The 17,621-nt window shown below is 38.1% G+C and overlaps 1 protein-coding gene across 1 annotated transcript in view; it reads right to left on the reverse strand.

Moving 5' to 3' along the window:
* Slc35f1 (solute carrier family 35 member F1) overlaps positions 1 to 17,621 on the reverse strand; it is a 414,651-nt gene that overhangs the window by 27,823 nt on the left and 369,207 nt on the right. Inside the window, exons 5-6 of the mRNA XM_034523723.2 lie at positions 4,246 to 4,402; positions 2,197 to 2,249 (exon numbers count right to left, since the gene is read on the reverse strand). Coding sequence (XP_034379614.1) covers positions 2,197 to 2,249; positions 4,246 to 4,402 — 210 coding nt within the window. The remainder of the gene's footprint in view (positions 1 to 2,196; positions 2,250 to 4,245; positions 4,403 to 17,621) is intronic.

Raw genomic sequence — 17,621 nt, forward strand, 5'->3', positions numbered from 1 at the left:
CTCTCTGCATTGATAACATAGGAGCTGACCTAGAGAGTCTGTGAGGTATATCAGAGTTGTAGATAGAGACGAATTGGAGGAAGTCTTTGACAGATAAGGGTAAATGAGGATATCTTGGAATCTATTCTTCTCTCTCTCTCTCTCTCTCTCTCTCTCTCTCTCTCTCTCTCTGTGTGTGTGTGTGTTTAAGTATGTTTTACTGGGAACTGATCATCAGGCCTTGGCTAACCTTCTAAAGTCTGTGGAGGAAAGGTAACAGCATGTTGACCGTCTCTAGCATCTCCCAGACTCTTTGGTCCATGGGCTTTAGTAGCTTCTCTGTCATGTCTCCGTTCTCAGGCCACTGCTATGCTCTCCACTGCTTCCCTTTGCTTTAATTATGACAGCAGCGAGCCACCTGCTGCCCTTCATTCACCTGATCACTTAATGATCAGTGATTTATTGAATGCCACATGCCTATAACTGAGCTAGATAACCAGACCCTGTAGTTGATGAGAGTGAGCTCACAGGAGCAAAGATGGCTGTGGTATAAAATCTCCAATGCAGCAAGCATACAAGTGCTTCAGATATCTAAGCCATTTTAACCTTGTTTCCAACCAGGGTTTCATTTTATGGCCTCATGATGTGATCCTTTTGCACAGTCTTCATCATCTTGGGCTGCAGGGGCCTGATGTCCTAATGGCAATATGAAAATTTAGGATAAAACTACCTTGTGATGGCACATTTAACTAACACTGAATTATGACAAAGTCTCAGCGGACATGTACAGGACATCTGCATAATTAGAGGATGAATTCCTTTTGATTACTGCCATTACCATCAATATAGAATTAATTTATCCTCTCAGACCACTGTATGTGAAGTGCTGTGAAGCAAGGAGTCATGTTTTAAGAGTTCCGACTTCAAGCGTCACAAAGGCACATGCTTCTGGGCCCAGCAGCTGGTTTCTCTCCCCACTGCCCTTCTCTTCACTCTCCTTTATCTCTATTGATTTTTATTATTTAATTATAGCATTTCTTATCCATCCCCGAAAAACAAAAAAATGGAGGACTCTGAAACAAACATAAGGGTGGGTGAGTCCTTGTCTAAAGTCACTGAGATCACCCATCCATCACATATATAACCTTCTGTCCCTTGTTCAGCCACCAGAGGACATGATATTGGTAGTAAAACAGTTCTAAATGTTTATGGGCTGGGGTTGGATGCAGTGGTAGAAGAGAATATGTCAAGAATTTTTTTTTCTCAGTGGAAGGAAAATATGCCGAAGCAGTCACTTCTACCAAAGATACCTCTATTGGAGGTGCTGGGGCAGCATCTATACACCCCCAACCCTGGTTTACATTCATCCTACTCAGATTTTTCAGGCACTGCCCCATTTGGCCTGAACTCAAGTCGTGTTCACTGCTAGGATCCTTTGCCTTAAGACAGAATTCCTGACTGAACCAGGGACACTTTCTTCTAGATCCTGCCTCTTAGGTAATAAGTCTTATCACTGAGGACCTGAACTCTGTACCCTAAAGATTGTTAGAAGAAAGTGACTTTAGAAACAGATTAAATCTAAGATGCCTGGATATCTTCTGAGTAGTTAAATGCCTGTCTAGTGCTTCCAAGGCCAGTTGGAGATCAATTAATAATTCCTTAAGTCTAAATTCTCTCTTCTGAAAAGGGTCCGAAGAGCCCAGAATGCCTGGCATGTTGCTTTTTCTCATACCTTTGTTAAGCTCAGTTTTTCCCTTTACCAAAGTGCTACTTTTTAATGATCACATCAATCTGTATTTCTTGTCTGGAGCAAATTGCTCTCATTTCTGCACTACTACTGCCTAGGGCCTTTCTTTTCTGGTTTGTCTGTAACCTAATAACACACTTCTGTCTCTTCCATAAAACACCTTGACAGTGCTAACTGGCAGAAGCTCAAGCAGGGCATGAGAAGATTCAGGAAATCCAGTTTTACTGTCTGAAAGACTTCCAACATGGCAAGATAATTTTGTTTTCTTTTGTCACTTGTCATTCTAACCCCCCTCCTTCTCTGCCCCATCCATCCCTAGCCACACAACTTTTCAAACAAATGTCTTAGATTTACAAAAAAAAAAAAAAAAAAAAAAAAAAAAAAAAAAAAAAAAAAAAAACCAAAACAACACCAGCAAAACCAACTAACCAGCCAACCAACCAACCCATCTTAAATGAGCAGAGGCTTACCTATTTGCCAATCCCAGGGTACCTTTAACAGCTCCTTGTGTTCCATGATGGCTCTGTGGAGATAAAGCAAAGGACAAGACGATCACACACATTTTTTTTTTCCCTGTCATTTACCATATTTACACAACTATTAAAGCAACCAATTGAACTTCAGAAATGAATTGACCCCTGCAGAGGCAGTCTGTGGTCTCTCCCTGAAAGGTGTGGCCAGCAGCAATAAGGGTCTAGGAGAATTTAAACCCCACTGTCCTTAGCCAAACAGGCTTTTAGGGTTTAGTTTATTTTTGTTCAAATGCTTTGGGAAAGCAAATGGTAAGGTTCAGAAAACTCCATCCTTACAGGATTAATAAATTTACTCACTAAACATTCAATAGAGCAGTGGTTCTGAGTTACATAGGCATTTGCGTCTCACAGGTATTTGGAGAGTGTGTTAAACAACTGTCTCTGAGGCCTCCTCACTAGACCTTCAGATTCGGTAAGCTTGGAGGGCTCAAGGAGGCGCATTCAGATAAGCTGTTCCAGGGTGATGGCAGTGTTGCTGGTCCAAGGACTGAACTCTGAGAATCACTCCACAGAAGAGGTGCTGTGGGCACCATTTTAACAACTCTGCCAGCAAGGGCTTGGATCCGGTGCACACTGAATATATCTCATTTACAACACAAAGCTCTTGTTTTGGCAGGAGTGCATCCCACAGAGCTCCATTAGCTATGATAGAGTGTGACCAAGCAAAAGACCAGCGAATTTCTGGGCATATATTTTGGACCAAATAGTATTAATAATAATAATAATAATAATAATAATAATAATAATAATAATGCATAAAATGAACCATATATCTGTAAAATGTTGGTCATGAATGATTAATCTAAAAAATCCTTTTTCCTCTCACAAACACAAATCAACAGCTTTCAAGCTATTACACTTCCATAATGAACCTCCAATAAATCCCCAGCTCTCCCAATCCTCTGTCTTGCCTGCTAGAGAGTTCACAGCAGTATTACAGGACACTTAGATTTTGAGAAATGTGCAGGAAACATCCAATATACAAAATGAGATATCAGGTGATACCAAAATATTTCCCCCAAGTAATTTCTGACAAACCTATACAACTTCGAGGAGCTTGTTTTGTAGAAAAGAATTTCATGGAATAACAATTGCTTATTTGGTAAAACTAGGCTTCACTTCTCATATGAATTAAATGTGCTCTCTGCTAGTAGAAATTATGCTTCATCTACAACAAATTCTGAGGGATTAGAAAATGCATTAAAGAATGACTTTTGCGCCAATTTTGGAAATATTGAAAATCTAGTGCACATCTCTTTTTGACGCTTAGTGAATCTCAGTTTTATATGTCCCTGCCTTTTTAAAGAGAAGAGAATGCTAAATTCTGGTAGTTGAATTTGAAATATGGTTTATTCTTATAAACCCATAGGCACTAAGGAACACCTATAAAAGAGCAATTTTATTTTTAAAAATTGCTTTGTTTTATTTCATGTATATGGATGTTTGTCTACATGTATATCTCTGTACCACATATGTGCCTCATTGTCAAGAGACCAGAAGAGGGCATCAGATCCCCTAGGACTAGAGTTGAGGATTGTGAGCGTCCATATGGGTGCTGAGTATCAAACCTGGGTCCTCTGGAAGAGCAAGCCAGTGTTTTCAACTGCTTAGCCATCTCTCCAGTACAACTCTAAATTTAAAATAGAATTTTTTTAGCATCAGTCACTAATAAGCAAACATACCCCATTAGAAGTGTATCAAACCATAACATTTGTTTTTTTACGTGTAATGTCTTTATAAATTATACCCACTTCCTGGGAGAATGCACATACTTTTCATTATCTCCTGAAAATCATCTTCAAGTTATAATATACTTATTTAGTTTGGAAGTAATTTATTAATAAGGATATAGTTTGTAAATTTAATATCTTTGTGGGGGAGTTTGGTTATTGCTTTTCTGCCTTGGTTTTTACCCTCTAAGGCTAAGATCTATAAAAATAAAACCTACTTCTTACAGATGTTATGTTCCTCATTATTCTTACTCACAATTGAATTCCACTGAAAAATGCACCAAAGAGACCAATCATTCCCAGGAACTCCACACGGCTCAGAGTTCGGATGATGGATTCTTCCCAGACGTTTGAGATCCCATACAGTGTGGCTCCTCCTAAGACCAGAAGGTCCCCTACTAGCTTATTTTCCCCTAGAAAACAAAGAAAACAGATGGAGACTCAGAAAAATTTTCTTGACAAGAATCTGGCACCAGAAAAAAAAGGAGCTTCTTTTTTCTATTTTCTTCTAACACTTTCATAAGAAGCCCAGCAATTTCCAACCAAAATCATGTAAAGATTTTTAAAATATGTTTTCTAGATGAGCTAAGATATAAAAAGTTACCTATCTTCATAAAACTGGAAGTTCCCCTTAAGAATGTAGTTTTCCTCAGCTTAATTCTCTTCAAAGCCCACGTCTCTGTCTAGGAATATGTCTGCAAATATATGCTAATATGTATGCATATTATTTTTTGTTTCAAGGAATTTTTTGGCTGTTTGATGAACCTGCTATAAACCTAACAGTCATTTTCTACACTCTTTTATGCAAAGAGAGAAGGCATGACAGTAGTCAACACTACATTTTTGATCATGGCAAAATTTATACAAGGGGACTGAAAGGGTTTATAGGACTTCTACTTCCCTGAAACAACTTCAGAATAAACAAAACATATAATAAATAATATAATATATAATATATGAATAGTATATATTTAGTTTATACATTATGTAAATATATAATGTATAAATATATAAATTCACCATAATATTAGTCATTTCTCTTTTTCAAACAAAAAACACAAAAATGCAATCCCCATCAAAATTCCAGCACAGTTTTTTTTATAGACGTTTAAAGAGCAATTATCAGCTTCCTATGGAAAAAACAAAAAACCCAGGATAGCCAAAACAATTCTCAACAATAAATGAACTTTGGGAGTTATTTATGTCCTTCTTAAAGTCCTCTATCATCATCATAAGATATGATTTTAAATCTGAATCTTGCTTTTCTGGTGTGATGGGGTAACCAGGACTTGTTACAGTGGGAGAACTGGGTTCTTTTATTTACGTATTTATGTATTTATTTGATATTTTGTTTATTTACAATACAGATATCATCCCCTTTTCCCACTTTCCCTCCCTAGAACCCCCTATCCTATACCCCCTCTTCCTTTATAGTTTTATACCATTTTGATTACATGCATGTATTGAGGTCAGTTCTAGGTTGAGGGTCTAGTAATAAAATCGATGCAAATAGTCAAGGCACAAGTAAGACAATAAACACAAAAAGTCAAAGGAAAAGCAGGGCATAAAACCTAATTACATGAACACTCCTGTGATCACTGTTTCTAAAGGCTTATCAGGATGACCAAAGTATCTGAGCCTACTTCCCTATCCTAGCCCAAGGTCATTTACATGTCTGAGGCCTACTTCCTTGTTCTAGCCTAAAATTTAGATTCTTGTCTAAAATTGCTTCTTTGTTCTAGTCTAATATTTAGATTCCTGTCTGAGATTACTTCTTTGTTGTAGCCTAAGATTTAGATTCCTACCTGAAATTACTCCTTTCTTCTAATCTAATGTCAGATTCCTGCCTGAAGCCTACTTTCTTGTCCTTGGCCAATGTCCTATTCCAGGGTTCTAATGATGCCACATTGCCTTAGTTTCTGTTGCTTATGTTCTTGCCCTTGCCTCTCGTAATCTGGTTATCTCTAGTGTTACCTGCCCTTGCTGTCTCTGAAAGGAGCCTGTCCCTCCTGTGATACTGGTTGTGTCAGAACTTGTCAGAGTCTAGTTGTGTCTGTGGTCCTGTGATTCTGTGATCCTGTGATCCTGTGATCTTGTGATCCTGTGATCCTGTGATCCTGAAATCCTGGGTGTGTCAGAGATCCTGGGAGTCAAGCTGCCTGTGGGATCCTGAAAATCCTGGTGCGACCAAGCTCCTGAGACCTTGTTGTGTCAGAGCTCCCAGAAGTCAAGTTTTCTCTGGGTATTGCAGGGATGGGCGAGGAGCCAGAGCCATGGATTTGCTCCAGGCACAGGTGCAAAGTGGAAGGAACTAAGGAAGCTGTATCTCTGGTTGAGCAGGGGTAGAGAACTTTAAGAAAAACATAAATAACTCCCTTAAGGAAATACAGGAGAACACAGGTAAACAGGTAGAAGCCCATAAAGAAGAATCACAAAAATCCCTTAAAGAATTACAGGAAAGCGCAACCAAACAGGTGAAGGAATTGAACAAAACCATCCAGGATCTAAAAAAAGGAAATAGAAACAGTTAAGAAAAGAGAGATAACCCTGGATATAGAAAACTTGGGAAAGAGAACAGGAGTCATAGATGCAAGCATAACCAAAAGAATACAAGAGATAGAAGAGATAATCTCAGATGCAGAAGGTACCATAGAAAATATTGACACAACTGTCAAAGAAAATGCCAAATACAAAAAGCTTCTAACTCAAAACATCCAGGAAATCCAGGACACAATGAGAAGACCAAACCTAAGGATAATAGGTATAGAAGAGAATGAAGATTCCCAACTTAAAGAGCCAGTAAATATCTTCAACAAAATTATAGAAGAAAACTTCCTTAATCTAAAGAAAGAGATGCCCATAATCGTACAAAAAGCCTACAGAACTCCAAATGGATTGGACCAGAAAAGAAATTTCTCCTGTCACATAGTAGTCAAAACACCAAATGCACAAAACAAAGAAAGAATATTAAAAGCAATAAGTGAATATGGTAAAGTAACATATAAAGGCAGACCTATCAGAATTACACCAGACATCTCACCAGAGACTATGAAAGCTAGACCATTTTGGAGAGATGTTATACAAACCCTAAGAGAATACAAATGCCAGCCAAGACTACTATATCCAGCAAAGCTCTCAATTACCATAGATGTAGAAACCAAGATATTCCATGACGAAACCAAATTTACACAACACCTTCCAACAAATACAGCCCTACAAAGAATAATAGGAAGAAAAGTCCAACACAGGGAGGGAAACTACACCCTAGAAAAAGGTAGAAAGTAATCTGTTTTCAACAAACTTAGAAGAAGATAGCCACACAAACATAATTCCACCTCTAACAATGAAAATAACAGGAAGCAACAATCATTTTTTCCTTAATATTTCTTAACATCAATGGACTCAATTCCCCAATAAAAAGATATAGACTAACAGACTGGACCCAGCATTTTGCTGCAAACATGAAATACACCTCAGTGACAAAGATAGACACTATCTCAGAGTGAGAGTCTGGAAAAAAGTTTTTAAAGAAATGGTCCCAAGAAACAAGCTGGAGTAGCCATTCTAATATCAAATAAATTTGACTTTTAACCAAAAGTTATCAAAAAAGATAAGGAAGGACACTTTGTAATTATCAAAGGAAAAATTTACCAAGAAGAACTCTCAATTCTAAACATCTATGCTCCAAATGTAAGGGCACACACATTTATAAAACAAACTTTACTAAAGCTCAAAGCATACATTGTACTTCACACAATAATAGTAGGAGACTCCAACACCCCATTCTCAGCAATGGACAGATCATGGAAACAGAAACTAAACAGAGATGCAGTGAAACTAACAGAAGTTATGAACCAAATGGATTTAACAGATATCTATAGAACATTTCATCCTAAAACAAAACATACCTTCTTTGCAGCACCTCATAGTACCTTCTTCAAAATTGACCATATAGTTGGTCGCAAAACAGGCCCAACAGATACCAGAAGATTGAAATAATCCCATGCATCCTATCAGATCACAATGGACTATAGCTGGTTTTCAATAACAACAAAACAACAGAAATCCCACATATACATGGAAGCTGAACTCAATGATAACTTGGTCAAGGAAGAAATAAAGAAAGAAATTAAAGACATTTTTAGAATTTAATGAAAATAAGGGCACAACATACCCAAACTTATGGGACACAATGAAAGCAGTACTAAAAGGAAAACTCATAGTTCTAAGTGCCTCTAGAAAGAAACTGGAGAGATCACACACTAGCAACTTGACAGCACACCTGAAAGCTCTTGAACAAAAAGAAACAAATACACCCAAGAAAAGTAGAAGACAGGAAAAAATCAAACTCAGGGCTGAAATCAACCAAATAGGAAAAAAAAAGAACTATATAAAGAATCAACAAAATGAGGAGTTGGTTCTTTGAGAAAAACAACAAGATGGATAAACCCTTAGCCAGACTAACCAGAGGGCACCGAGATAGTATCCAAATTAACAAAATCAGAAACAAAAAGGTAGACATAACAACAGAAACCAAGGAAATTAAAAAAAAAAAAACCCACCAGATCCTACTACAAAAGCCTATACTCAACAAAACTGCAAAATCTGGATAAAATGCACAATTTTCTAGATAGATACCAGGTACCAAAGTCAAATCAGGATCAGATAAACTATCTAAACATTCCCATAACCCCCTAAAAGAAATAGCAGCAGTCATTAAAAGTTTTCCAACCAAAAAAAAGTCCAAGTTTAGTGCAGAATTCTATCAGACCTTCAAAGAAGACCTAATGCCAATACTCTTCAAACTATTCCACAAAATAAAATCAGAAAAAAAAACACTACACAATTCATTCTATGAAGCCACAATTATGATCATATCTAAACCACACAAAAATCCAACAAAGAAAGAGAACTTCAGACCAATTTCCCTTATGAGTATCAATGCAAAAATACTCAATAAAACTCTCACAAACCTAATCCAAGAACACATCAAAACAGTCATCCATCATGATCAAGTAGTCTTCATCCCAGGGATTCAGGAATGGTTCAATATAAGGAAATCCATCAACATAATCCACTATATAAACAAACTCAAAGAAAAAACATAATCATCTCATTAGATGCTGAGGACACATTTGACAAAATTCAACACCCCTTCATGGCAAAAGTCTTGGAAAAATCAGGAATTCAAGGCCCATACCTAAACATAGTAAAAGCAAACCAGTAGCCAACATCACACTAAATGGAGAGAAACTTGAAGAAATTTCACTAAAATCAGGGACTAGACAAGGCTGCCTACTCTTTCCCTATCTATTTAACACAGTGCTTGAAGTCCTAGCCAGAGCAATTAGACAGCAAAAAGAGGTCAAAGGATACCAATTAGAAAGGAAGAAGTTAAAATATCACTATTTGCAGATGATATGATAGTATACTTAAGTGACCCCAAACTTCTACCAGAAAACTCCTGAACTTGATAAATAACTTCAGCAAAGTGGCTGGATATAAAATTAACTCAAACAAACCAGTAGCTCTCCTGTACTCAAAGGATAAATGGGTTGAGAAAGAAATTAGGGAAACGACACCCTTCATAATAGTCACAAACAATATAAAATAGCTTGATGTGACTCTAACCAAACAAGCAAAAGATATGTATGACAAAAACTTCAAGTCTCAGAAGAAAGAAATTGAAGAAGATCTCAGAAGATGAAACTTCTGGGGGAATCACCATCCCTGACCTCAAACTGTACTACAGAGCAGTAGTGATAAAAACTGCATAGTACCGGTACAGAGACAGGCAGGAAGATCAATGGAATAGAATTGAAGATCCAGAAATGAACTCATACACTGATGGTCACTTAATCTTTGACAAAGGAGCTAAAAGCATCCAGTGGAAAAAAGACAGCATTTTCAACAAATGGTGCTGGTTCAACTGGAGGTCAGCATGTAAAAGAATGCAAATCAATCCATTCATATCTCCTTGTACAAAGCTCAAGTCCAAGTGGATAAAGGACCTTCACATAAAACCAGATACACTGAAACTATAGAAGAAAAATTGGAGAAAAGCCTCAAACATATGGGCATAGGGGAAAACTTCCTGAACAGGACACCAATGGCTTATGCTCTAAGATCAACAAAAGACAAATGGGACCTCATATAACTGCAAAGCTTCTGTAAGGCAAAGGATTCTGTCAACAGGACAAAAGTCAGACTACAGATTGGGAAAGGATCTTCACCAACCCTACATCTAACAGAGTGCCATTATTAAAAATTTACAAATAACTCAAGAAGTTAGACACCAACAACCCAAATAACCCAATAAAAAAATAGGGCACAGAGCTAAACAGAATTCTTAACAGAGTAATCTTGAATGGCCGAGAAGCACTTAAAGAATTCTACAAAGTTCTTAACCATCAGGGAAATTCAAATCAAAACAAGTCTGAGGTACCATTTTACATCCATCAGAATGGCTAAGATCAGAAAACTCAAGAGACAGCAAATGCTGGTGAGGATGTAGGGCAAGGGAAACACTTCTTTATCACCGTTAAGAGTGAAAACTGGTACAACCACTTTGGAAATCAATTTGCTGGTTTCTGACAAAACTGGGAATAGTTCTACCTCAAGACCCATCTAATATAATGCCCGGGCATTTACCCCCCAAATGCTCCAACATCCCACAAAGACATATGTTCTACTATGTTCATAGCAGCTTTATTCTCAATAGCCAGAAACTGAAAACAACCCAGATGTCCCTCAACTGAAGAATGGATAAAGAAAATGTGGTACATATACACAATGGAATACTATTTCACTACTAAAACAAAGACACCATGAAGTTTGCAGGCAAATGGATGGAACTTGGGAATACCATCCTAAGTGAGGTAAGCCAGTCCCCAAAGGACATGCATGGTATGTACTCACTTGTGTAGGAGGAGCTAAGGTGGGAGGAATAAGGAGAGGAAGAGGAAAGGAAGAGGAGGCGCTAGGGAGAGCAGAGATGTAGGAGCGTTGGAGAGCCACGCAGGTATGGAGAACAGTGGCAGGTAACAACTTTTATTTATGTTAGCTAATTGTTATGTTAGCAACTTTTATTTATGTTAGCTTTTATTTAGTTAACTCTCTTTGTATGGGCATATTGGTGTTGATCATTATCAAACATATAAAGCCTTTGATTAATCTTTAAGCATTAAAGTCTTATTTTCTTACTGGGCCTGCATGGGTGGTAGAATGGTCTGGGCAATGCCCAGCCTTGCAGAGACAGTGTGGAAGATTGGCGGAGCCATCTCCCACTCTGGCGTCTAGTGGGGCAGGGCTGGTGTTTCTGGCTGGCTGTTTCTAGCTGTGGTACGGATGTGGCCTCTGGCAACCAAACATGGTGGCTGAGCTAGGCCGAGTCACTGCAGCTTAGATAGTTGGTTAGACTGGTGGACGTTTTAAAATAATTACTACAACAAACTTATAAGCAGATATTAGCCATAAAATACAGGTACCATGCTACACTCCACAGACCCAGAGCTAATCAAGAAGGAGCACTAGTAATGATGCTTGAATCTCACTTAGAAGGGGGAATAAAATAGGCAGATGGAGGAAGGGGGTGGGGGTAAGCAGGGAATTGGGGGGCGGGGTTCAGGATCAGGTGTGAGGAAGGACAGGAGATTTGGCCAGATCTCCATGAAAATGAATGGAAATCTGCAACTGACAGGGGTGAGGAGATGAGAGGCATCTCCAGGACAAGACAGAAACCTGGGATAAGGGAGGCACCCAAGACTTGATGGGGGTGGCCATCTGTGACTCCCAACATGGGGAATATGGAACCTGAAGAAGCCACCTCCTGTAACCAGGCAGGAATCCTAGTAAAGTGATAGACACCAATCCATCCACGAAACTTTCAACCCCAAACTTATCCTGTGTACAAGAAATGCAAAGATGGAGGATAAAATACAGCCTGTGGAAATGTCCAAGCTATAACTGGCCCAACTTGAGAGATATCCCATGGGCAAGCACCAGTCCCTGACACTATTAGTGATACTCGGTTATACTTGCAGACAGGGGAATGTTGTCCTCTGAGAAGCTCCATCCAGCGGCAGACTCAGACAAATACAGATACCTACAGCCAAACAATGGATGGAACTTGGGGACTCTTATGGTAGAATAGGAAGGATTGTGGATCCCGAAGGGGCTAGGAAGTCCACAAGAAGACCAACACAGTTAACTAACATGGAACCTTGAGGATCTCAGAGTCTGAACCGTCAACCAAAGAACATACATTGGCTGGACCTAGGCCTCCCTGCACATATGTAGTAGATGTGGAGCTTGGTCTTCATGTGGGTCATGAACAACTGGAGTGAGGACTATACCAAAAGCTGTTGTTGGTCTGTGGGCTATGTTCTTCTAGCTGGGCTGCCTTGTCTGGCTTCAGTGGGAGAGGATGTGCTTAGCCTTGTAGACACTGGAAGTGCCAGGTTTGGGAGAATCCCCAGGGGGCATAGTGTGCTGGATGTAAAGTAATAAAATAAAAAAGAAAAATATATAATATAAGATATAAGATATAAATGTGTGTTTATATAAATTTAATTTATGTTTTATATATAAACATAAATTCATAATAGTAATAATTTTTCTTTTTCAAATTTAAAAACACATTTTTCCAAACTTGGTTTGAGTTAATTCTAGTTTATGTCCAATTATTTAATAAATACTTTATCTCATAGTTTGGCAAACTCTTCCTACTTCAGGCAGTGTAGATAGAAGCCATGAAGAAAGAGGAATGCAAACAAGCACTATAAACAGCCTCACTGGTGAACCCTCCACTCTAGTTGCTTCTGGCTCTGCGCATCAGGTGCCAGGCAGCTACCTGCTTGGCAGATGTACAGCTGTGGTAGAGGAGAGAAGGAGGGAAAGGGTGTTCACTACAGCAGTACTCTTCAGGAAGAGACTCATCTAGAAAAGTCTTTGAATGCTGAGATCATCTGAACAACCATAAAACTATAGAAAGAGGCAGTCACTACTCTTTGGGGAGCATGAAACATCCTATAGACAGAGGATTCACATGAATGAAAGCAGGGTTGGCATGGACTTCTCTATTTGGTCACCTGAGATTATATCTCTATGTTAAATGGCATCAGCCTTTTCCAGGCAACTTCCTACTCCTGTTAATGACTGGAGGGAGAGAGAGAGAAAGAGACTCTGAAAGATAAAACAACAGCATGTTGGAGTTATTCTCAAGGAAGTGAAACTGAGGATATGATTTTAGGAGGGCTGCAAGATTTCCTTGAGTCCTTGGGGAGCTGCCATCACTATTCAGCAGATGATCAGGAACTTAATGAAGCCCCGAGGAGAAAGCAGACTTAGGGGGAGGTCCCTGGGCATCCCTGTTAGAGAAATGAAGGTCCTTGTGGCAGGGAAATTTTCAGCAACCGGTGAATCTTTATGTATCAGCTCTGGAAGTATGAGAATGTTTGAACTTGACATGGTCCATAAATAAAATTTTAAAGCACATCTTTTAGTCGCTTTTCATTGTGGAAACATTTCAGAATCTTGTCATGAGATGAAGTCATTGTTATGAATATCAATTATTGTTGTAGTAGTGAAATACTGAAAGGCTTCTTAACCGAACTCTCAGCAAAATTAATTTTATGTGAATGGATTCAGAAAAACGAAGTCATAATGAAATATTTTAATGGGATGAAAGAAATATCAGTCCATTATTTTAAAAGTTCTAAAAGGTAGACACTACTTTTAGTGAATAGACTTCTTCAGTCGTTTATTTTTAAGGCTTAATTTTATCCATGCGCTCACATAGATGTCACATCTAGCAGCTGGGGTGGCAGGCAGTTGGAATGTGCCGGATGTGAGTGCTGGAAATCAAACTCAAGTCTTCTGGAAAAACAACAAGCAGAGCCTGCAGCCCCCATTTTTACAGTTATGGGTAGTCTTTAGAATGGCCCACTAAAAGAAATACACTTATCAGTACTTTCAAATCTTCATTTATTTAATGTTAATCTTTAATAATAATACAATTGTATGTAATTTCGAGTTCAGAAATATTTTTGAAGTTATTATCAATAAAATAGTACATATTATTTATTATTATTTACTAGTTATTCTGTTAATCAGCTTTTAAGTTACTTTCAAGTTATTTTATAGCATGGCCTACAGTTTGGATCCTAAATATTCCAGAAAGCCAATGTGTGAAGACCTAGTTTCTAGGCAGGAAGTGGAACTACTAGGAGATAGCACCTATCAGATAGATGTTAAGTCTTCTGGAACATGCCCTTTAGGGGATATTAAGACCCAGTCCATTCCTCTTCTTCTTTTTTTTCTTTTCTGTTTCTTGCATGCCATGAAGGGAACAGTTTTCTTCTGCTATGTGTTTCCACCACAATGTATTATGCTACACCTGTTTAAATTCCCAAAGAATGTCTACATGAACTGTCTGGCAGAAAAAGTCTGGACCCATCTCATGGCAATGTTTTAAATGGTGATATCTTCTGATTCAGATAGAGTGGAATAAATCACACCTGCCATGAACTACAGAGTCTTCCTTGTATTTTATTTACTTTATCTTAAATTGTTATTATTGCAAGAATAAAATAGTACATAGGAAATATTTTGTATAATACATCATACTACTTGTTCATAAATGATGTTTTTAAAAGGCATTAGCTTCATTCCATCTGAATAATTATCTGTCTCTATGAGTTGGACATTTTTCGTTCTGGGCTGCTCCTGGTTTCTAATCAACCCTTTCATAATTGGCTTTCAAGGTTTAGTTTTTTCTATTATATTTTTAACAAGCAGAAACATTTTTTTAGATAAACACCTACGTGTGTTACTAGGAGAAGAGAGAAGTTTATCTAAAAATCATTGAGTTGCCACTAATCAAGAACCAGTGTTACTATTTGGGAATGTTAGAAGACTGCTATGTCCCTTGATGATAACGTACCCATTCCTTCAAATACACTGGAGTTTTAGATAGTGGACCAACTGTCTTGCTTCCATGGGACTCAATTTTAACTTTAAAGTTTCTCGTCAGATCAATCCACCATCCTAGGCAATTTAGGGTAGTCATTTACTCTAATTAACTGTTTAAAACACCTTCATATAAACAAAATGCAATTATGGAAAAATAAGAACTGTGTGGAGTAGAAAAAAGTTGCAAAGATTTTACATCGGAGTAACAGTTTACCTTGATTTTTGTGAATGAAACGTGAGAATTCTTTTAGTGTTATTATGCTAAAATGAGATGACTGATGAGAAGGTACCTCGAAGTGGGGAGCGTTCAACAACAACAAAAATGTCATTTTTATTTGATTGTGTTGAGTTGTCAGTTTCTGTAAAAGTATTTTCTTTTCCTTAAAATAAATGTAGAATTATACCTAATAATAAGTTGTTAACATCATCACAAATGAACTAAAAGATGCAATTAATATACTATAAAGGGTCTACTTTTAGGAGAAGGAATATATTTTAGACTAGGGCATGATTTTCATTTTTGCATTCACCTAATTACTTTCACCTTTATATCCACAAGTTGGAAAAATAGAGGCCATTATGGAGTATCTCTGGGGCTCTACTAAACCATGTTTATACACGCCAACATTCCTAACATGTCCACGGTCTACTGGGCATCTTCCATTAGTCATACCAGCAAGAGCAAAGGTGGTCTTTCAGAGTCCTGAGAGGCAGATGGGAGCTAAGTGAAAAAAGAGCCTGTAAATATTAGACCCACTGTTTTACTTAACAACTTGACAAAAAATACTTTTGTAGAGCTTAATTGGGTAGAAAGTTCTTCTGATGGGTGAGTGGCTGTATCTGTCACAGGCATTCCATGGGTGTAGTTCTTCTGGTGGGTGACTGCTGTACCAGTGGTAGGCACTCCATGGGTGTAGTTCTTCTGGTGGGTGAGTGGCTGTATCTGTCACAGGCATTCCATGGGTGTAGTTCTTCTGGTGGGTGACTGCTGTACCTGTGACAGGCACTCCATGGGTGTAGTTCTTATGGTGGGTGACTGGCTGTGCCTGTGATAGGCACTCCATGAGTGTCAAAGTGAAGTCTCCCATGTTAGGAGCTTGGGTACCTTCTTTTGACCACAGTCAGCAGTAGGCAAACAAGATGGGGGAGTTTTGTAACAGCAGTCACCATTCACTCTGGTACTTCATTCTGGGACTGGACTTAATTTTTTTTATGAAATGCCTAATATCTGAGTAAGTCCCTTCACCCAGGCTTAAATCAAGGAGGAATTCCTTGTGAGCAGAAGAAGAAACATGGAAGCAAAAAAAAAAAAATAGAACAACTGTCTACAATGAGGCCAGATTAATTGTTAATGGGCTAAAATCAGTGTATTTGAGAACAGAATTATCAAAATCCTAAGCTAAACAGAAACAGAATTTAAACAATATAATAAAAAAGTCAGATATGTTCTTTTCCTTTGAAAAGCTCCCAATATGATTATAAGAATTTATCTGAGTCAAATGATTCATTAAAGTTCTTGTGAATACCCAAAGTATTTCAGAAAAGCTTGGTGAACTTGCTGGTTAATGCAACTGCACCCACTCTGCTGTAAATGTAGAAACTAGTGGGATAATATTTGTAATAATGCATACACATTTTAAAATTATATTGATTTCAGAACCAGTGTATTTTTAAAAAATATATGATAGTTGAGCTTTCTGCCCAAATTAATATTTTATAGAGATTAAGTATGTGTAGTCAATGAGTCCTTGAATTTCGTATTTGGGTCTGCCTTGAGACATCCATCCACACTCTTAGGCACCATTTTAGTAGTACAGAGTGTGGTCTACAGTGACAAGATTTAGTTCTCTTATCACTGGTGCTTTGCTCGTCCCAAAAGACAATGCCACAAGCCTTGAGTAGGTCCATGGGTATAGTTCTGGGCTACTTCACTATGGGTTAGTCATGTCTTCATTTCAATTGTAAGTGATCACTTAAGGAAAGGCTCTCAAATGGATTTGTTGTCTTTTTCTTAACTAGTACCATTTTCCTACCACTTCAGAGCCAGAAAACATTTTTACAGGAATAGTGTCAATAATCTAATAAATCAATCAAAAGTTAACTTACTATTCAGGATCAGAACACTGGGACTTACCGGAAGGGTGTCTTAATTGACTATGGAATAAGATAATAACCAGAATGGACAGCTAGAGTCAATAGCGAGATATCTATTTCTGTTTCATTTGTGTTTATACAGTGCCCGGAAAGCTTAGACATTTTATTAGACAGAATACTATCTGATGAGTTCTGAAGAAACTACTTAGAACACTGACTATGTGTATGAAGCACATAGTCAGACCTTTGATACACTATCTATCAATAGGTCACAGAACAACTGTTTCTCCAAGGAAAATTGGGGAGATGGTGGGTGTGTATTTCCAAGCTGTCTGCTGAGGTAGGGATTCATTATGTCTCAACTGTAGGTCCAGAAGACTGAGGACATCTCCCTTTTATTCTGTGTTGCCGCTTTAGCCATTAGCAATCTGGAAAGAAGAAAGCTTGCCTAGAAGGTCAGGAGCCCAGAAGGCCCTCCCAGTCCAGCTCTGTGACCTTGAATAACTCACTTGGCTTTGCCAGAACTTGCTGTTCCCTCATTTCAATTATAAAGGAGGTTGAAGAAAG

This window comes from Arvicanthis niloticus, chromosome 20, assembly GCF_011762505.2.
Source record: "Arvicanthis niloticus isolate mArvNil1 chromosome 20, mArvNil1.pat.X, whole genome shotgun sequence".
In the NCBI taxonomy this organism is placed as follows: Eukaryota; Metazoa; Chordata; class Mammalia; order Rodentia; family Muridae; genus Arvicanthis; species Arvicanthis niloticus.